At 40.6% G+C, this 23,107-nt stretch overlaps 1 protein-coding gene across 3 annotated transcripts in view; it reads left to right on the top strand.

The window, feature by feature from the left end:
• The first annotated feature begins 11,239 nt into the window (after nt 1-11,239).
• The window catches only part of RNASEH2B (ribonuclease H2 subunit B), a 48,876-nt gene continuing 37,008 nt past the window's right edge, over nt 11,240-23,107 (top strand). The window contains exon 1 of one of the 3 annotated variants that reach the window (XM_073343337.2): nt 11,240-11,322. Coding sequence is in view for 1 of the 3 variants with exons in the window: in XM_073343326.2 (XP_073199427.1) it covers nt 11,584-11,650 (67 nt within the window). In the remaining 2 variants the exon portion in view is untranslated. Of the gene's footprint in view, nt 11,332-11,440; nt 11,651-23,107 lie in introns of those variants that run through there. The other 2 variants (XM_073343344.2, XM_073343326.2) reach the window with 2 other exon arrangements.

Genomic DNA, 23,107 nt, shown 5'->3' with positions numbered 1-23,107 from the left:
TGGAAAGAGGCTTTCTTGTGAGATTTCCTTTACTTCCTTATTCCAGTTGAGTTAGAACTACTATGCCATTACAACAGTGGGTCTCAAACAGGGGTACATGTAATCCTGGGGTTACTTAGAGGTCTTCTGGGGGTATATCAACTCCTGTAGATATTTGCCTAGTTTTACAACAGGCTACATAAAAAGCACTAGCAAAGTCAGTACAAACTAAAATTTCATACAGACAATGACTTATTTTGCGCTATATACTATACACTGAAATATAAGTACAATATTTATATTTCCAGTTCATTTATTTTATAATTATATGCTAAAATGAGAAATAAGCAATTTTTCAGTAATAGTGCGCTGTGACATTTTTGTATTTTTATGTCTGATTTTGTAAGCAAGTAGTTTTTAAGTGAGATGAAATTTGGGGTATGCAAGACAAATCAGATTCCTGAAAGAGGTACAGTAGTCTGGAAATTTACAGAGTCACTGCATTAGTACATCCTCTCTGAGTATTTGATCACTACAGCTTCTTGTGCCAGCCAGAACCTTAAACTGGAAAGGGGCACAAAAACAGAATGAAAAATTCAACATTTGTTCAAACATTAACTGAACTCAAACTGAAACTTTTATAGAGGTTTGGGTGATAGTTCAAGTTGCTTCTTATTTTATTCAAACTAATTTTTTGCCCTCTAATTTCAAACTCTCTTGATAGAGACAAGGAAGGTAAGCGAACATTATTTCTTGGACCAACATCATTTCTTTGTACAAGCCTTCAAACTATACAGAGTTCTTCTTCAGGTCATCTGTGTAGTTGAAAAGCTTGTACCTTTCACCAACAAAAGGTGGTCCAATAAAGATGTTACCTTCCTTACTTTGTCTCTGTCATATCCTGGGACTAACACAGCTACAACAACATTGCAAACAAATTCTCTTGATGTCGTTTTGAACTAGCTGTTCTCCAACTTTCTTCTTTTAATAATAGATGTATCCCTCCCAAAACAATTGAGCACTTTTAAATCATATAACCATGCATCTCTGCTGATCTTGTGCATTTAGCCAAAATTAAACACATAATTCTGAGAGAGGCTGAGAAATTACGACTCACCAGTCTGGGTATGTTGAGATGATTTAGAAACAGAATAATAAAAGTGCTGACTTCAACTGGTATGCATCATTTTTTTCCAGCAGCTCCTGTTCAAAAAGGCTTTGATCTGTTCAACAGATTTGTGGTGTATGGAGCAGATTTTGTTCCCACAACCAAATAGAATTTTTTTGGGCATACTTCAAACTCCTATGTTTTTTGAACTACATTGTTTTCAGGTAAAGACAATATTAGATTGTTTCTAATTTGTTCACAAAATGTTTTAACATGAACTATATGAGAATTTCTTATATTTCCGGTCAGTGTCTTCTTCGCATTATCAGTGATGAAATTAAAACAGATCCCCTGTTTAAATAAAAATGTCTACTAATTTCTTTTTTTTAAACTGTAGTAATTACCTACATTTAATGTTTCTAAGTATATTCCCAATATAACAATGCCCAGAATAATCTGTATACCTGTCCTTACCCTACCATTACATTTTCCTGGAAATTGAATGCAAATCCTATATAGTTTTAATATATATATTGCTATAGGATCTGATGGCATTAGAGTCCAAATACTTAACTGTTACAGCAAGCACTATTGCACTGCCTCATGCTTACATTTTTAATCTCTCTTTGACCCAAGGTCATACTCCAAATAAATGAAACATGCCTCGATTTTTCCCATCCAGAAGACAGAGGATAACATGTCTGTTTCAGACTATAGGCATATTACTCTTCAGGCAGCCATTTCTAAAGATATGGAACAAGTTCTTTAGTCTTTAAGTTTAATATTACCCTTTCATATTTTAATCAATTTACAGTGTTTCTTTGTAATCAGTTTGGTTTCTTCCCAAGCCCAGTACAGGGGATGCTTTATTGCCAAATCTGTGTCTCTGGTATGGTTTTCTGGATAAGGGCTATATCAAAGACAACACTTCTTGATCTGTCTAGAGCGTCTCACACAGCCCCTTTGTTTAAACAAATATATATATATTGTAAATATACCTTAACACGGCAACTCTCTGGTTATCTGCATTCAAGGTACAAAGTATTGTTAAAGGTGTTTCAAACAGCAAGGACCCTTTGTCATCTAGAATTCATCTATAGACTGTTCTTGGCTGGAATCTGTTTTTATATATATTCATAATATAATCTCTTAGCAGCTCTCAATAAATAGTAGGCTAATTTGCATTAGTGAAGACACAACACTTCATAAGTCAATGTTTAATTCAACTGATCTTTCTGATGTAGAAGTAACATTAGAATATAGCTGGTTCCAATACCATTTATAGATTCAATAATACAGATAGGGTGACCAGACAGCAAATGTGAAAAATCGGGATGGGGTAGAGGGTAATAGGAGCCTTTTTAGGAAAAAGACCCAAAAATCGGGACTGTCCCTACAAAATCGGGACATCTGGTCACCCTAAATACAAATACCATTCTGAATTAAGAGTTAACATTTGAAAGTCAGTAACTGAAGAAAAGACATAAATACATAGCATTTAAAAAGGAATACTGATTACTATGGGCCAGATGCTGCCATCCAAGTGGCATTCCAATGGGACTAACTGGAATAAGGTGCTACTCAATACAAGTAAAGGCAGCATAATCTGGCTCCTTTGGTTGAAAGAAAATTTAATTTGTAATAAAGATAAAAACATTAGGTTAAAGAGTGGAATGACAGTTTCTTAAAGATGCATGTCAAGGTCACAATGCACCTCTGGTTTCTCTGAATGTACCCCATCAGGTTTCAGGCCTCAGAACTTTGGCTTTCCTGGGATGGAATTCTACAATTCTCCCCCTCCTAGACCAGGCCATAGGCTAGAGTACCTTGTTGTTGGCTGACTCATAGAATCAGATTTTAAGGTCAGAAGGGACCATAATGATCAGATTCTAGTCTGACCTCCTGCATATTACAAGCCATAGAACCACCCCCTCCCTCCCAGCCACTCCTGTAATAGACCCCTAACCTCTGATTGAGTTACTGAAGTTGTCAAATCATGGTTTAAAGACTTCAAAGACCCATGCTGCAAACAAGATCCACTCCAATTTAGGCTCAGGCTTTATTTTGTATGTTTTAAGACAATGGTATTACCACCTGTGAATTACATGTACAAGCAAACACAGATAAGGCAAGAAACTTTTCAAATGACTCTTTTCAAATCTCTGTTCTTTCCTGTGTCTTCTTCACCACTTTCCTATTACCAATCACCTATTTTTACCTCCTGTTCTGCAACTTCAGGCAGACTCAGTTTAATCAGTTACCTAATCTCTACACATGTCCTTTCTAAACCCCAATTAAAACATTCTTATACATAAATCCCAATAACTAATGCAAACTTATCCATTTTTGCTTATCCTGCTAAAAACCTACTTTAATCTGCCTACTTCTGTCATCTATTCTTTGTTCTTAACCCCACTGGCTCCCTCCAGTTGTTTCTATCTTACTGGTCTGTGTAGGTTTTAGTTTGTTTGTTTGTTTGTTTTTGTTTTTTGGTGGCCTTGGGTATGTGCTTGTTAGCATGTTCAGGGCACAACTGAGTTTAACAATTCCCTCATGACACTCTGTTTCACCCTATTTCCACAGATCAAGATTTTACAACTAACACACATACACACACACACCAGCTTTCATGGTTTACACAACACAACCCTGAAGATGTTTCAGCTAACTTCTGAAATGCTGCATCAGCAGGAACACATACAAAAAGCAAAACATTCTTTATATTTTCCTATAATACTATAATAATATTCATTTCTCTAGTGTATATTTAGGATTTAGTGTATATTTGACTAACACAATTCATTACCCAGTTTCCCAACACTGTGCATCAACCGTGTTTATCCAGGTTTGGCACCTCCAGTTCTTCCGTTCAGAAGTCTGTGACCAGTGGTGTAGTGATGAGACAGTCCTGTTGAACCAATGTATTGTTTATTTTAACAGTAGGAACAAAGCATCAGAGAAAAAGGAGTTTAAAACAGTCTCCCCACGTCTATCTTACCGATAGCTTACCATTCCCGATGATAATGTTGGCAAGCCTAGCTTCTTCAGACACTCCAGTGGATGTCTGTATGTAAGTCTGGTTTCCCAGAGCAGCTCCCCAACTGCTGCCTCCCTCTCTCTTGAGTCCCATAGTCCTTTTGATCTCATGTTCCCAGGTCTTTTCTAATCCGGCAAGGTCTCCTAACAACCCTTAAGTGTTTACCAAGGTTGGCTTATTGTGAGTCATTGTTTCCCTTCCTATTTATTTTTCACACCCCTGTTACTAAACCAACATATTCATATAACCAATAACCTGGTCAACACAGAGTCTTCGGAATTCTTTACAAAGCAGCTCCAGTTCCCTCACAGTGCACTGTGAAAATCACTTGCATGCTGAATTCTGAGATCAGGACTCAGTGTTTTCCCTTTAAGAGCTACAGTTTCACAGTCCACTAAAACTTGAGGGGATTGCTTGCCTGTTGTACTTTAGGTGTTTGTTTTTGCATCAACTGTTTCACTGGAAACATGGATTCCTGGACTGAGGACACTGTCCCTAAACCTGTTCCACTGAAGTCAGTGTGGATTTTGCCAGTTGGGTCCATAGTAAGCAAGACGTTTCAGAGTAAGAAGACACTCAATCTTCAAATAGTCTGTTTTAACTGTATTTATAGTTTTTAATCTAAATATATTCTATTGATGGCCTCAGACCAGCTTTGCATTTAACTTTAAAAAGTGTTCTGATCATCCATGTGCAAAACCTTTGTATCCATTTATAAAATTGAACTGTGCACTATCATAGGCAGTGGGACAAATGCAAGGGTGCTCTTGGGTGATTATTCTGTCTCTTGGTCTGGCAGTACAAAGGTTGTCTGTACAATAAATGGGGATGGATATTTCACTCTACGGATGTATCCCACTTAGGAAAAGAGGAAGGAGGCCCTTTCTAATAGTCACCAAACAGCTTACACATAAGGGCCATTAAGAGGATATGCTAGCGCAAGTAGCCTTAATGACTCTAGCCAGCTCTCCAGGGGGAGAACGGTAACCAGCCTGAACAGGGTTGGTCAAACTGGGGGAAGCAGATTGAGAGTCCCAAAGAGGCAAAGTAGGGAAGATTGGGATTTGCTAGTAGAATATAAGTTGATTCTGCTCTGTTCCAGTAACTTAAGACAAAAGCTGATCTAATTTTGTGTGTAATGATGTGTAAGATTAAGTGAAACTAACTACAAGCATAGGCTGTTTGTTGTTTTAAAATCTTTATTTCTCTAATGCTTTGTTCCAACTCACTAATAAAAAAGCTGTATTTCAAGAAGTCTGTTGGTCGATATCACTGGTCACAGGTTCCTGAAATGCAGGTGCCCGAAACCCAGTCAAACCAACAGGTTGATAAATGGTTGGTATACACGGAGCAGTCAACCCATGTCTCCATTTAAGAGTGGAAGAATCATGAGGCCAGTCACCTGAAGGGTACATTAAAAGAGGGTCAGAGGTGCAGGGGTCAGGGGTGCAGCTAGCCCTGGAACTATGACAGGCAGTCTGACTCGATGTGCATTACTCCAGGGGGGGAGCAAAGGTTATGGTTGAAATTGATCCTGGTATACAACACTCAAAGATGTCGGAGTATCACTGGGGGAAGACTAAGAGAAGAGTTTTGAAGGAAAGTAATTTAAATAATTCTCTTTAGGTGTTTTAAACTGTTTCATTTATATCTCATCTGTATCACAATTCACTCATATTTGGACATAATTTGAGGAGGAGGAATTTGGCTTGGGGCAGAACACTAGCATTATGGCTGGGACTTGCCTACCAGTAGCTCTTTGCACTATGACAGCATGAATGGGGAGAAATTTCAGTGATGAGAATGTAATGAAGATTAACTTTCCTTTAGCTCCCTCTGGCAGGTTGGGGTAATCAGGTGGGCCTTTTATATACAGTCTCTGTTATCTGCTCTCACGTGACACAACTCTTACTGTAGAGAAAAATTGCCTGAGAAGAGTAATTTGAGACATGCCAACATCCTCCCACTCAAAATGGACAAGAGAAAGCTTGGAAGAAAAGTGAAGAATGACCACAGGAATGTTAGGAATCAGGGAGAGTTTTTATTAAAGTGCCTGGCCCTCAAGAGCTGCTACTAAGTGTCCGCCACCAATAAACTTGTGGGTGGAACTTTGGACAACACCCGCAGTGAGCAGCATTCTATGATGTGGAAGAAAATGCATCCCAGCTCATATTTCTTTGGAAGACATTCCTTTAAAATTAATAGAATTATTTATTTGAATTTGTAATCTGCTTTAACAATATATATTCACCAGGAGTTACAAGATAACCTTTAATTCCCTCCTTACGGGCCTGAGTTTCTCTGTCATATGGGTGGAAAATGCCTTAAAAATGTATTTTTTTCTAAATTTGAAGTATAATATAATTATAATACAGACTTTTGTAATGGGGTTACTGACTGGCACTATTATAGATCCCTCATTACAGAAGAGCAGCAAATTTGATACTTCTCTCATAGCTTATCTGTCCAAGAATTTGCAGGATATAAATTCTTTGTGTGTGTGTGTGCTAGCCATATGGGGTATGAGGCTTTCAGTTTGTAGAAATTAAGGTCACTGGTTCTATTTACCAGATTTTTAGGCAAAAAAATTGTTGAAGGCAAGAGAGCACTCTGTAGGTGACTACATTGATAGCCAAATCTGTCCAAGAAGCTGTTGTCTGCTAATAATAATGACTAATAATAATGCATCACTTACTTTATGAGAATAAAGACAATAATTAAACTCAAGAATTGTCCATATCTGTTCTCAGAGTAGCAGCCGTGTTAGTCTGTATTCGCAAAAAGAAAAGGAATACTTGTGGCACCTTAGAGACTAACTAATTTATTTGAGCATAAGCTTTCATGAGCTACAGCTCACTTCATCAGATGCATAAAAGTGGAAAATGCAGTGAGGATGTTTTTATACACACAGACCATGAAAAAATGGGTGTTTTTCACTTCAAAAGATTTTCTCTCCCCCCACTCCACTCTCCTGCTGGTAACAGCTTATCTAAAGTGATCACTCTCCTTACAATGTGTATGATAATCAAGGTGGGCCATTTCCAGCACAAATCCAGGGTTTAACAAGAATGTCTGAGGAACAGGGTGGGGGGGGGTCGGGGGGGGGGAGGAAAAAGCAAGGGGAAATTGGTTACCTTGCATAATGACTTAGCCACTCCCAGTCTCTATTCAAGCCTAAGTTAATTGTATCCAATTTGCAAATGAATTCCAATTCAACAGTCTCTCAGTGGAGTCTGGTTTTGAAGGTTTTCTGTTGTAATATCGCAACTTTCATGTCTGTAATTGTGTGACCAGAGAGATTGAAGTGTTCTCCGACTGGTTTATGAATGTTATAATTCTTGACATCTGATTTGTGTTCATTGATTCTTTTACGTAGAGACTGTCCAGTTTGACCAATGTACATGGCAGAGGGGCATTGCTTGCACATGATGGCATATATCACATTGGTAGATGTGCAGGTGAACGAGCCTCTGATAGTGTGGCTGATGTTATTAGGCCCTGTGATGGTGTCCCCTGAATAGATATGTGGGCACAGTTGGCAATGGGCTTTGTTGCAGGGATAGGTTCCTGGGTTAGTGGTTCTGTTGTGTGGTATGTAGTTACTGGTGAGTATTTGCTTCAGGTTGGGGGGCTGTCTGTAGGCAAGGACTGGCCTGTCTCCCCAGATTTGTGAGAGTGATGGGTCGTCCTTCAGGATAGGTTGTAGATCCTTAATAATGCGTTGGAGAGGTTTTAGTTGGGGGCTGAAAGTGACGGCTAGTGGTGTTCTGTTATTTTCTTTATTAGGCCTGTCCTATAGTAGGTGACTTCTGGGTACTCTTCTGGCTCTGTCAATCTGTTTCTTTACTTCAGCAGGTGGGTATTGTAGTTGTAAGAATGCTTGATAGAGATCTTGTAGGTGTTTGTCTCTGTCTGAGGGGTTGGAGCAAATGCAGTTGTATCATAGAGCTTGGCTGTAGACAATGGATCGTGTGGTGTGGTCTGGGTGAAAGCTGAGGCATATAGGTAGGAATAGCGTTCAGTAGGTTTCTGGTATAGGGTGGTGTTTATGTGACCATCATTTATTAGCACCGTAGTGTCCAGGAAGTGGATCTCTTGTGTGGACTGGTCCAGGCTGAGGTTGATGGTGGGATGGAAATTGTTGAAATCATGGTGGAATTCCTCAAGGGCTTCTTTTCCATGGGTCCAGATGATGAAGATGTCATCAATATAGCGCAAGTAGAGTAGGGGCGTTAGGGGATGAGAGCTGAGGAAGCATTGTTCTAAGTCAGCCATAAAAATGTTGGCATACTGTGGGGCCATGCGGGTACCCATAGCAGTGCCGCTGATTTGAAGGTATACATTGTCTCCAAATGTGAAATAGTTATGGGTGAGGACAAAGTCACAAAGTTCAGCCACCAGGTTTGCCATGACATTATCGGGGATAGTGTTCCTGACGGCTTGTAGTCCATCTTTGTGTGGAATGTTGGTGTAGAGGGCTTCTACATCCATAGTGGCCAGGATGGTATTTTCAGGAAGATCACCGATGGATTGTAGTTTCCTTAGGAAGTTAGTGGTGTCTCGAAGACAGCTGGGAGTGCTGGTAGCGTAGGGCCTGAGGAGGGAGTCTACATAGCCAGACAATCCTGCTGTCAGGGTGCCAATGCCTGAGATGATGGGGCACCCAGGATTTCCAGGTTTATGGATCTTGGGTAGTAGATAGAATATCCCAGGTCGGGGTTTCAGGGGTGTGTCTGTGCGGATTTGATCTTGTGCTTTTTCAGGGAGTTTCTTGAGCAAATTCAGTAGTTTCTTTTGGTAACCCTCAGTGGGATCAGAGGGTAATGGCTTGTAGAAAGTGATGTTGGAGAGCTGCCGAGTAGCCTCTTGTTCATAGTCCGACCTATTCATGATGACAACAGCACCTCCTTTGTCAGCCTTTTTGATTATGATGTCAGAGTTGTTTCTGAGGCTGTGGATGGCATTGTGTTCTGCACGGCTGAGGTTGTGGAGCAAGTGATGCTGCTTTTCCACAATTTCAGCCCGTGCACGTCGACGGAAGCACTCTATGTAGAAGTCCAGTCTGCTGTCTCGGCCTTCAGGAGGAGTCCACCTAGAATCCTTCTTTTTGTAGTGTTGGTAGGAAGGTCTCTGTGGATTAGTATGTTATTCAGAGGAGTGTTGGAAATATTCCTTGAGTCGGAGACGTCGAAAATAGGATTCTAGGTCACCACAGAACTGTATCATGTTCGTGGGAGTGGAGGGGCAGGAGAGGCCCCGAGATAGGACAGCTTCTTCTGCTGGGCTGAGAGTATAGTTGGACAGGTTAACAATATTGCTGGGTGGGTTGAGGGAACCATTGCTGTGGCCCCTTGTGGCATGTAGTAGTTTAGAAAGTTTAGTGTCCTTTTTCTTTTGTAGAGAAGCAAAGTGTGTGTTATAAATGGCTTGTCTAGTTTTAGTAAAGTCCAGCCACGAGGAAGTTTGTGTGGAAGGTTGGTTTTTTATGAGAGTATCCAGTTTTGAGAGCTCATTCTTAATCTTTCCCTGTTTGCATATCTGTTCTATTCAGTGTAATTTTTTGGCTGCTGTATCTGTGAGGTCTGGGCCACCAAAAGGCATTGCATTTTTAAAGCACTCCTCAGGATGGTAGGGGTCTGAGAAATCCCCTGAAATCCTGAAGATAAGGCTAAGGTAACCATATTTTCAGAATAAAAACCGGACACTTTTGTGGCTATATCTTTTAGGTTGGTGGAAACACTCATGCAAGAGGCAAAAGTACATTCTTAACCATGTGTGCTGGTGCCCCCTGCAGCCAGCTTCTGACTCAAGTTGCTCATATTTCTTGGAGCAGAGGAAATTCTTGCAGTAATTTAGTGTTGAGAATAAATTTATCATGAAGTATTGAACAAGTGTTAACATTCACTTTGAGCAAAATAACAGCCTTGACAGAGTTTACACTCATTCAACTTTTCTCTCCAAACGCTATGCATTACAAAGAACGCTTTCCATTAGACTGTTGCTGGTAACCAGAACAAATTCTACCTTTGATACAAATACATTTAAAAAAATGAGCATGTTCATTGATGAAATGAAAAACAAGGACATTTCAAGTGCCCCAAAAGAAGGTCCTGGGATCCTAGGACATTATACAAAAAATCAGGATTGCTTTGGTAAAACTGGATATATGGTTTCTTTAGATATTCTTGAGCACAGCTTACGTTTTTCCAGGATCAAGGCCCAAGTTATTATTGTTGCCAATATTTACAGAGAATATTTTCCAAATGAAAAACTTTCGCTGTAGACAGGTTTCAACACAGTAACCAATTCTGTTTGAGATATAGATGCTCTGGCAGAGATAACAAACACAGCCAGCTCCAGTGGATTTTATAATCACGGCAAACACAAACAGCGGGATTTATAAACTCTGCTGGTGAATTCTGCAAATCCGGTAGCGTGGGTAGTTTGTAAGGTCCTAAAGAGAATAACTGTGGAACCATATCAGGCCATCAGTTTATAAGCATAACTTTCCAGTGATTTCTGCTTTGCAGCACATGCCGTAATACGGCCCGTGGCTTTTCCTATGTCCCTGTCCCTCCTTAGGTTAAAAAAAAATCACGGAAAATTAAAATGAACGTAGGTTAACATAATTTTAAGGGTATAAATATATATAGCCAAACATCAGGGAATTGTTTTCTGTAACATGAACTTAGCCATTTGGCATGTCCAGGCCTTGTCTTGACCTGCCGCTGTTTGGTTGTTTGGGTTTCTAGGATGGCAAACACCGTGCGCTGCGCTGCTATTTAATGCCCGCCTTAACAGATGCGAGTAACAGTGGTCTGGACCGGCTCTTTGGGGCGGGAATGGTCTTTGGGTTGTGGGTGGGCAGCACAGTGCGGCCCCGCCGCAGGCCTGGCGCCCCTGCAATAGCGGGCACCGGCAGCCTGCGAGACGAATTTAACGCCACCCCCCTGTCACGCCCCTGGGGCTGGCGGGTAGGAGGGGAAGGCCGGGTGTGTGGGGAGCGGAGCGGGGGGAGGGGTTAGGGGACGTCAGTCCGTCCCTCAGCTCAAGGCGGGGCCCGGCACCGAGCGGAGGGCTCAGGGGAGGGGGCCCGGCCTCGCCGCGCCAAGCTCGGGCCGAGCAGAGGGAGCCAGCGCGAGGCGCTGCAGTGTGTCAGGCCCCGCCTCCCCCGGGCTCGTACCATTTGGCGGCGCTGGTAGGGGGGGTGCGTGGCAAACCCCAGCCAGGGGTTCCCTGGCTGCCGCGCGAGCGACTGGACTCCCCTGTGATCCCCGCGCGCAGACCGCGCGGCCCCCGCCTTCCCCCGGGCTCTCGGGCCCGCGCCGGGCCCGGGGCAGCCCTGGCGGGAGGGCGCGGCGCCCGCGGCTCCCCCGCCCCGCGCGCCCGCCCGGGCCCCGCCGTTATTCGGACGCGGAGGCCGAGACGGGCAGCGCCAAGAGCGCGGGGGACCCGGACCATGCTGGGTAGCGGGCGGCGGCGCCCGGCGGACTCGCGCCCCGACCAGTGGGTGCTGGTTGCACCAGGTAACCCCCCCCCACTCCCGGGCCCCGCGGAGCAGCTCGGAGCCCCGGCGCCCCGTCTCCCCACCAGCGCCCCCGGGGGAGATTGGGCCTCCCTCAGCGCCCCAGGGCCCCCCCCCCGCCACTGGGGCCCCTGGGGAGACTTGAGCCCCCTGCCCCCACGAGCTGCCCCCTGGGGAGACTGGAGCCCCGTGCCCCATCTCGGCAAGGAGGGGCACGATCTCAGTGCAGTGAGATTTGACCCCCCCCTGATCCACACCAGCTTCCCTTGTTGTGCCCCATCGAGTCTCCGGGAGCAGCACCCAGCGGGGTTGAGGGGCTGCTCTTTGTAGAAGGTTAAATTCTTTGCAGCTGTATTACAGTCAAGGCAGGGGGCAGGAGGCGTATTTAAGGCAGGATTTGATGGTCTATATCTGCTGCCCCTTCCCTCTCACGAGTGAGCTAGATGCATCTCACAGGCTACTGATGCTGCAGAAAGAGAGAGATCTTCCCTTATCAAATACTTAGATTTCCTTGGCTGATTTGCACCCTAGTCATGACCTCTCTGTATATCCAGCCAACCCCTATCGTGCTAAGAAGCAGGATCATCTACCGGACCTTCCTGTGTGTAACCTTAAGCAAAGTCTTACAGAGTTCACCATTCTGCTTCTCAGTCCATACTCAATATTTTCCTACATCACTGGGATGTCATAAGGCCTAACTCATTAGAATTAGTAAATTGCTGTGAGATCCTTGGAGAGAAGGTGCTGTGCAAGTGCAAAATATCATTTCTAGAGTACTCTCACAGGTGCTTGATCTCACCTGTTTTTGATGATCTCTCGTGAAGGAGCCTTACTTACTTCACAGTTTATTCTGTCTTCTGTTTTCTAAAGGGAATGGCGTAGAGACATAAACATCAGATTCGAAACACTTAGACCCCTCTGAATCACAAAGTTCTAAACCTGGTGGGGTCTACTCAACCCTTCATCCTTATAGGATAAAACAGAATTCCCTGTATCTGATGGAAGAATGTTTCAGATGAGGGCCTTAAAAACTGAAATCATCTCTGGCCTGTATTTCCCTCCACTCCACAACTGTCATTCACTATGATTTGTAAATGTAAAATTGCATTACTGCTAATTTTTTGCAGTGTCTGGATTTAAAATGTCATCTGATTCTTAGGTTTCAGAGTAGCAGCCGTGTTAGTCTGTATCCGTAAAAAGAAAAGGAGTACTTCTGGCACCTTGGAGACTAACACATTTATTAGAGCATAGGCTTTTGTGAGCTACCGTATGGTAACACCCATTGTTTCATGTTCTCTGTGTATATAAAATCTCCCCACTATATTTTCCACTGTATGCATCCGATGAAGTGAGCTGTAGCTCACGAAAGCTTATGCTCTAATAAATGTGTTAGTTTCTAAGGTGCCACAAGTACATCTGATTCTTACCTTCAGTTATCTCCAAACAAAAGATTGGTTAATTTTTAAATGAAGGTGGCTGAGTGAGAGAGAATGTGCACAAACTGTAGGAAACGGAGAAAAGATGCATTTCTCAACCCTATTTTCTTCTGGATTTGCTGATTCCTGCCTGTCTGTTCCACACTTGGATCTGAGATACAGAGTGTACAAGATGCTGCTGCTGATAGTAATAATAACTAGGGCTATCAATGAATCACAGTTAACTCATGCGATTAACTCAAAAAAATGAATCACGGTTCAAAAATGAATTGCGATTAATCACACTAATAACAATAGAATACCAATTGAAATTTACTAAATATTTTTGGATGTTTTTCTACATTTTCAGTATTGATTTCAGTTACAACACAGAATACAAAGTGCACAGTGCTCACTTTATATTATTATTTTTGATTACCAATATATGTGCTGTAAAAATGATAAACGAAAGAAATATTGTATTTCAATTCACATCATACAAGTACTGAAGTGTAATGTCTTTATCATGAAAGTGTAATTTACAAATGCAGATTTTTTTTTTTTTTGGTTACATAACTGCACTCAAAAACAAAAGTGTAAAACTTCAGAGCCAAGTCCACTTGATCCTACTTCTTATTCTGCCAATAGCTAAGACAAACAAGTTTGTTTATATTGACGGGAGATACTGCTGCCTGCTCCTTATTTACAACGTCACCTGAAAGTGAGAACAAGCGTTCGCATGGCACTTTTGTAGCTGGTGTTGCAAGGTATTTACATGCTAATATGCTAAACATTCGTATACCCCTTCCATGCTTCAGCCGCCATTCCAGAGGACATGCTGATGATGCTCATTAAAAAAAATAATGGGTCAATTAAATTTGTGACTGTACTCCTTGCGGGGAGAATTATATGTCTCCTACTCTGTTTTGTCTGCATTCTGCATATGTTTCATGTTATAGCAGTCTTGGATGATGATGACCCAGCACATGTTTGTTTTAAGAACACTTTCACAGCAGATTTGACAAAATACAAAGAAGGTACCGATGTGAGATTTCTAAAACTAGCTACAGCACTCAACCTAAGGTTTAAGAATCTGAAGTGCTGTCTAAAATCTGAGAGGGATGAGATGTGGAGCATGCTTTTAGAAGTCTTAAAAGTGCAACACTCTGATGCAGAAACTACAGAACCCAAACCACCAAAAAGAGAATCAACCTTCTGCTGGTGGCATCTGACACAGATGATGAAAATGAACATGTGTTGGTCTGCACTGCTTTGGATCGTTATCAAGCAGAACCCATCATCAGCATGGAACCATGTCCTCTGGAATGGTGGTTGAAGCATAAAGGGACATATGAACTTTTAACGCATCTTATACATAAATATCTTGCAATGCCAGCTACAACAGTGCCATGCAAATGCCTGTTCTCACTTTCAGGTGACGTTGTAAATAAGAAGCAGGCAGCACTATCTCCTGCAAATTGTAACCAACTTTGTCTGCGTGATTGGCTGACCAAGAAGTAGGACTGAGTGGACTTGTTGGCTTTAAAGTTTATATTGTTTCATTTTTAAATGTAGTTGTTTGGTTTTTTTCTACATAATTCTACATTTGTAAGTTCAACTTTCATGGTAAAGAGATTGCACTACGGTACTTGTATGAGGTGAATTGAAAAATACAATTATTTTGTTTTTTACAGTGCAAATATTTGTAATATAAAAGTGAGCACTATACACTTTGTATTGTTGTAATTGAAATTAATATATTTGAAAATGTAGTAAACATCCAAAAATATTTTAAATAAATGGTATTCTATTGTTGTTTAACAGCACAATGAATCGTGATTAACTTTTTTAATCGCTTGACAGCCCTAATAATAACTGCTAGCTCTTATATCATGCATTTCATCTGCAGATCTCAAAGCAGTTTACAATAGAGGTCAGTATCATTCTCCTCATTTTACAGATGGGAAAACTGAGGTACCAGGTGAGGTGAAGTGAGGTCACCTACCAGCCTAGTGACAAAACCAGGAATAGAACCCAGATTTCCTGAATTCCAGTATAGGATGAGGCATCCGATGAAGTGGGTATTCACCCACGAAAGCTTATGCTCCAATACGTCTGTTAGTCTATAAGGTGCCACAGGACTCTTCGCCACTTCTTACTTTGACATCTATGCAAACTTCAGTTTAAAGTTAAGTACTGTATTCAAACAGCTGACTTGGCCAACAAATGCCTCTTTCCTATTAATTTTAACACACTTAACTTTATGCATGTGAGCAGTCAGTTCTGTGCAAAATGTTAATCTCTCACATCAGCATTTTCAGAAGTGGAGCCAGAGCTTGTAAATTCCAGGAACTCAGGTTTCCTTACAGAGGCTATGTGTACACTAGGGGAGCTTTACTGGTATAGTATAGGTATAATATACCAGCAGAGTGCTCCTGGTGTGGGAACAGCTGCACTGGCAAAGCTGCCAACTTTGCCAGCAAAGTTTATAAAGTTCATCAAATGTATAGGAAAGTTTATTAAATTCAGTAGAACCTGAAAGCACATATGGAGTTTCAAAAGTCCACAGCAAACAGCTCCAAGGTTTTGCTGCTGACATAATCAGAAATAGTCCTATGGTTGAGGTCTAATTGAAGACCACTGAATATAATAAATGTAATGTTTTTTGATTAAGTGTTTTTGAGAAATTACAAGAAGTTGAATACCATTTTTTGAAGTCCCATATTTCAGAAGTGTTTTGTCATAATTTCCGTAAATTCTCTTGTGGCTATACTTGCAAAACTTGACTTTGCTTTCCAAATTTCCAATAGAATAGTCTGTTTTTTGAGGAAGTTAAGTGGGCAAAATGGGGCTTATAACAAAAGTTTGTTACAATTTTAGGGCCTGATCATGATAACTCTTACTTATACGAGTAGTCCTTACTCATGATAATAGTTCCATGGTCTTCAGTGGGACTACTTATGTGGGTAAGGGGGTTACTCAGATGAATAATTATTTACAGGATCTGGTCCTTAATTGTGGAGTCTCTATCTTGTCTCTCTAGTTCTTGCAACTCCTTTGTGGGGTAGGTTAGTAACAAGTTTCTGATCTTATGCAGGGAAACATTGAATTATGGAGAGAAAAGATTTGTTTTAATGTTACAACAAGAAGCACAAAAGAGCTAATTGTTACTTTTTCTTCTTGGAAAGTAGGTACATCCAAAGGGTCCAATCCTAGAAACACTAAGGCACACCTGTAGCTGCTCACATGAGTAATCTTAGCATTAGAATATCTCACATGGGTGTTGATATCATGTACCACCCTATATATTCAGTAGCATTATTTTCACCTGGACATGAATAGTTCATCTTGCTTTGATTATGCCTTATTTTAACATTAATGGAGAGGATGGGCTAATTCTGCAAAGAAGCAGATGTCTTGGAATCAGTCCAGATAGAGAAGGGAAACTGAAATTAGGGGACTTGTCAGCAAGTATTCAGAAGTGAAACTGAAACTCTACCTAAATCATGTGTATCTTGATATCTGTCAAGCCCCAAGCAGCATGACAGCAGCTTGCTATATTGAAAACGGTGTGAAATAGAGTGCTACAAAGTTAGGGCCTGACCCTGCAAACCCTTAACCACATGCACAACTTTTCTCATGTGAATAGTCCCATTGTACTGAGAATTATTATTGTATTAATGTCACAGAGACCATTGAACAGCCCTAGCATGATTTTTAGTTGCTCATGGCAGATTGGATTGAAAACAGTTAGCTAGAAATAAAAAGCTCTGTTATTCCATTATCCAACTCCTGAGTCATCATTCAGACTGATAGTAAATCTTAATATGAAACTTTTGCACTTCAGTTAATGGTGACATGCTTTTCCCCAGCTGATCACTGTGATGCAGCATTGGAAATGGCAAGATATTGTGAGTACTTGCAACAGAAATCAGTGGAATGCCAAATAGTTAAATTGGAAGGTTGAGTGGTGCAATTTCTAAGTCTTCAGTTGAAGTAATCACATGAGCAAAGAAAAAGCCTGTTTTCATCGTTTAATAATGAAAGGAACCGTTATTTTGTGGTTTACTTTTTCGTCTGCAGGATACTTGGCATGTTTCCTGAGCAAATGTTGTTTACCAAATTATCAGATTGAGACTGTGCTATCAACCCATAGGGCATCAGCAAGCATAACGGAATATGTGGGGCTTTCATATTAGCCTAAGGAATAAGAGAAGAAGAGTGACCAACTTGAAAACTCTGGATCATATTGGAAAAGTAGTCATATTAAAATAAGTTCTAGGACACATAGTATGTAAAATATAATTTATATTAACAACTTAGACAGATTATATTTATTTTTTTACATGTCATTACTCCTGGGGGCATTTAAAAATTTAAAAATTCTGTGCACAATATTTTAAAATTCTGCACAATTCTGCAAATTTTATTTGTCAAAATAACACTACAAGTTAATCACGCCAATTCCAATTATTTTGGTAATTTATTTCAAAATACCTGTCAGCAAATATATCTGTAACAATTCAGACATGCACAAAAATTCCCCCGGGAGTAGAGAGTTAAAGAAACCCCTATGACAACCCAGTTCCTGTTTCTCTGTCCCCTTTGCCCCCCCTCCGGATCCCAGCCAGGGGGCCAGACACCCACAACCCCTCGCCCCCAAGCCTACCTGTGGGGCCCCCCCCACGGCCAATACATCCAAACCCCCTCCTCCCCAGAGTCCAGCATCAAGGCCCCCCCAACCCAGATAGCCCGGTCTGCTCCCAGAGCCCAGCTGCAGGGGCCCCCCATGCCCAAACACACTTCCTCCCTCAGAGCCCAGGGATCCAGACGGAGAAACAGCCTGATGCTTGGTCCCAGGCTTGCACAGAGTTTCCTGCATACTGCCCTCTCTTTCCCTCAGGGAATGCTGGGAACTGCAGCTTCCAGGAACCTTCTAGCTCTCTCTCCCTCCCCCCAAGCAGTGTCTTCTATGTGCAAGCTGGTCTCTGCCGAGTCCATTGGTTCCTAGTGGCAGCTAGCAGCAGTAGAGCCCATTTCTGTGGGGGAAAGGAAATTCTGTGTGCAAAACATTAATTTCTGCAAAATTCTGCATTACGCAGTGGTACAGAATTCCCCCAGGAGCAGCATGTTAAGATCCTGCCTTTTAAAACATTTGGTTTTGTTCATTTCTGTTTAACCTAAAATAAAAGCTGTTTAGCCCAATTTGTTCATCTGCCAAAGAGCAAAACACAGTAGTAGAGTTATAAAACAGGATCCAGGAATTGCTTAGAATTTGAAATTCAGAGAGACATTTGGACTTTTATATTTATCTGTCTCTTCAACAACATTCCCTGAACAAGTAGGTTTAAAAAAAATCCAATAAGAACTTTGTACATATTACATAAAAACACTGCAGAATATATATTAATATTAAAGTCATCTTAAAAAGTTAGTGGATTAAGTGTCCAGGCCAAATTCAGTGGTGAGTTTAGAGAGCGGCTTTGTTGGCATAATTTACCTGTGCTTCCCCCAATGTGTACATTATATCAGCTTAGATTCCCTTACACTTAAGACATTTTACCAACAGGTAATTTGCACCCATTCTAATATGTCATCTCTGAATATGGTCCACTAAGTATAAGGAAGACTACTTTGATGTAACTCATAAGCTGAGGGGCCAGAAGAGAGGAGTATAGCAAGTAAAATAACCGAAAAGAGATGAGACCCTCCCCTCCTTCTGTTCCTATCTTCTGGCTCCTGAGTGAGCAAGTTACATCAATTTAGGCATTGTCTACACTCAGGAATAATGCTGATTCAGCAGTTGGTGTACCTGCACCAATGCTGACACTTAAGCATAGACAAGAGGAAGCTGGGGTTTGCATCAGTTAAGCTAGTCAGGATTTAACCTTGCTTACGCTAATCAGAGTTTACCCATACTTCAGTGGGTGCAAACTCTGGCATGCCCTTATCTACACCTAGGGTTCAGCATGGTTACAGCTACACCGATTGCTGAATTAGTGCTATTTCTCTGTAGGCAAGTCTTAGACTTGCTCCTTGTTAGTTGCTTTAAAAAAGGTGAATTATGCCTGAACGGGGTGAAGCCAGAGGAGGGTTATAGTGGTCCTCATAGGCAAAATCAGTCATTCCATTTGGGAATAGGGGCAAAAGACTAACCAAACCATCTGGTAGTTTTTTCTCTGAAGTTTCACTCAAGATAACTCATGTTTGTCCGTGACTGCACCTTACAATTCACAGGTGATACATAAGGTGGTGTGAGTTTGAGGAGTGCAACTTGTACCACCTTAAACATCATTTCTGAATTTAGACCTTTGCTGGAGAGTACCAATCAATGTTTCAGCGATTGCCAGACTGATAACCATTAGCGCATTGACAGTAAGCATTGGAGAAGTCCTCGCTCAATTTTTGAAGATAGTATTACAGATTTGTTATGAAGAAAGCCAGAAATGTAAGCTCTCCAGCACTTTCTGATGTTTGAACATAGTTGAGAAATCGAATGCAAAAGCAAAATTTTCAAAGAACATACAATGGATGCTCCTACAGAATGTGTCTATGCAAAAATGCCTGTTTTCTAAAGTAGTTGAGGTTTTTCTGAAGATGAAGTATCGGACTGGGAGTCAAGAAATCAAGTTTATAGTCCTGTCTTTGATACTTGACTGACTTTCTGATCTCTACCAAGTCACTTATCCTCTGTGTAACTGAGTTGATTCCTCTGTTGATTGGAACTAATACATTCCTCATATTGATTATTAGTTAAACTTTGTAAAACTCTTGGATGATGTAAAGTGTCATAAATCCTATGTAATCTTATTCAGTCCTTCTAAAAGGTCTGTATTACTTATAAGCCTGGGTTGCAGAGTCGTAGGGCATCACACTTATGTACCATAGAGTTGTTGGTACTGAGCTAAAGCCATGTACTTCAGAGTTCCTTGACTCCACGAGGTACACAGATGAAGCGAGATTATTAGATCTAAAATATCGGCAGTATTAGTATGTCACTTTGTCTTTATTTAAAGCTTTTATTAAAATATCTATCAAAAGGACTTCATCAAAATGTTCCCATGTTGTAAACAATGTGCAAAGGCTGCATGGGCTGGCAGTACTGCTGGGAATGGAAGAAAATACAGTTATGTAGATGACTTTAAACTAGATAAATCCATATGTTTTAATATCTGTTTTTAAATGAAATCTTAACTTTGTAGTTCCAGACTTTTTAATGAGCCTTTCTTTTTGAAAAAAAGCCCTCAATGTTCTTTTAAGGCTAACCTTAATGGCATCTCTTTGCCTGAGAATTCCATATCCTTTGATACCAGTCTGTTAAACAGAGTATTCATTTCTAAAATTTGCTTATAAAAATAGATTTTGGGTCATCCATTATTGCTTCATGTAGCTTGGTGGGGTTGTATGCTCCTTCATGTAGTAGAAGTATAACGCAGAACTGCATTGGGCCTGGTGTTGGCACAGAGAGAAACTGGCCTGCCAGGGGGATTCAAGGGCTGTGATGAAATGAAAGGTGGAGCTAGCGATTAGCAGCTGTCAGAACATCAAGGGTCAATTTCACCAGTCTGAATTAAAGAAAAATAAAAATAAAATGCACTTCCAATTTAGTCATGTAACAATAACCATTATATAATATGGAATTTGGTTGTATGTCTGACCTCCAGGAAATGTGATAAGGTTTCCCGCAAGATTTTAGGAATGAGTCGGGCAAGTGAAAGTCATCAGATGACCTGAGCGTTTTCATTAAATGTGAAAGAAGTCTGGACACTTTTAAAAAGCTTTAATTGTTTATTCTGGTATTATTTTAGACTTGGCCTGTGTTAAACTTAGAGAGGCTTTCATGTGAGGGAATGCATGACGATAGAAAGTAAGGGTGCTGGGATTACCGTTTAGTGTACCTGCTGTGCTGCACATTTTCAAAGCTTTTATAGCCTCTCTTAAATCAGGTTCAGGATAGAGTAAGTTGTGAAATTCACTTTGTAGACTTCAGTGAAAATGACGTGTCCATCTCAAAGCATTTTTTTAAAACTGTTTAGTGTTACTTGATGAATACTGCAAAGATTACCGTAGCATATATCTTAAATGATTTATAGCAAAACCAATTTTAGAGAGACACAAGGTGGATGAGGTAATATAAAAAAGGTAATAAAAAAAGCTCAAAAGCTTTTCTCTCTCTCTCTCTCCAGTAGAAGTTGGTCCAATAAGACAGTGGTTCTCAACCGAGGGTACGTGTATCCCTGGGGGTACACAGAGGTCTTCCAGGGGGTACATCAATTTATCTAGATATTTGCCTAGTTTTACAACAGGCTGCATAAAAAGCACTAGCAAAGTCAGTACCAACTAAAATTTCATACAGACAATGACTTGTTTATACTGCTCTATATACTATACACTGAAATGTAAGTACAGTATTTATATTTCAGTTGATTTATAATTATATGGTAAAACTGAAAAAGTAAGCAATTTTTCAGTAACAGTGTACTGTGACACTTTTGTATTTATGTCTGATTTTTGTAAGCAAGTAGTTTTTAAGAGAGGTGAAACTTTGGGGTACATAAGACAAATCAGACTCCTGAAAGGGGTACAGTAGTCTGGAAAGGTTGAGAGCCACTGCAGTGAATGATATGACCTCACCCACCTTGTCTCTCTAATACCTTGGGACTAACACAGCTACAACAATGCTGCATAAAACCAGTTTTAACATTTATTTAAACAGCCCCATAAACACATTATGCTTACTTCTTAATTACCTTGTTAGGGTTATAAAGGCACTATATATTTGAGTGAATCTGTGTAATGTAGTCATATTCTAAATGCTGTGCTGGATGAACAGTTGTCTAGTTTATCTGTTGCTAATACACCCACCTTTACTGGGTGAGCAGTTTTGTCTACCTGCCTCCATCTTGGTACAGTGTCTAGGTGCAGTATAATTAATTGAAAGGCATAATTTCTAATCAAAAGACCTTGCATACACTCACTAACTTGTTTTTTGCTCATATAAAAGCAACCCTTTGGGGCAGAGTTTATAAAAACTATTCTTGTATATTGTGGCAAATAATCCATCTTCCTTTAGGATTTAACAAGAGACCTCTTGCATCTCTGGTTTGGTTTTTAGTTATATTCTCCAATTTTTTTAACCAATTATGGGTCTTAGACCTTAAGACAAAAGACACATTTTAATTCTTAGTTTTCCTGGAAACAACAAAGCTGCTTTGATACTTCTTTTTAAGAAAGCCCATTAACTTAGCAACAACATTATCTTTTTCACTGAATATGGAGCTGAAAACCTCAAAAAAAAAAAAAAAAAAAAAAGGGCAATCCAGTTACCTTTGTAAGTAAAGATCTCTGTGCCTTTTATAGGGCTTGCAAAATGTGGTCTTTTTCTCTTATATCTGATGCCCTTTCCACAAAAGTAATGCTTTCTTACCCTGACTTCTTATTCTTGAGTATTCTCTCCTGTATGTGTTCCATTTAAATAGGGGGTTCTTAATATTTCAAGGCCAAGTTGGTTTGGTATCTATTTCTGCAAGACAGCACCATTGCAATGTTTTCCCCGTCTGCATGCCAACCTGATTTTCAAGCATAACTGATTTCTAATGAAAATTACTTCTAGTCAATGGAAGAAATGACAGAGTAGGTCTGGTGGGGACATGGCATTGTATGTGAAAGAAAGCCTAGAGTCACATAAAGTAAACATCTTAAACGAATCGAAGTGTACCATAGAATCTCTATGGATAGAAATTCAGTGCTTGGACAATCAGAGTATAGTAGTAGGAATTTACTACTGGCTCCCTGACCAGGATGGTGATAGTGATTGTGAAATCCTCAGGGAGATTAGACAGGCTACAAAGACAGAAAACAAATTAATGATTGGGGGATTTCAGGTATCCTCATATTGACTGGGTATATGTCACCTCAGGAAGGGACACAGAGATAAAATTTCTAGACATCATAAATAACTGCTTGTTGGAACAGCTTGTCCTGGAATCCACAAAGGGAGAGCCAATTCTTGTTTTAATTCTAAGTGATACACAGGATCTGGT

The sequence above is a fragment of the Lepidochelys kempii genome, chromosome 1 (assembly GCF_965140285.1).
Source record: "Lepidochelys kempii isolate rLepKem1 chromosome 1, rLepKem1.hap1, whole genome shotgun sequence".
Lineage (NCBI taxonomy): Eukaryota > Metazoa > Chordata > Testudines > Cheloniidae > Lepidochelys > Lepidochelys kempii.
This window is presented reverse-complemented; position numbering and strand designations above follow the sequence as displayed.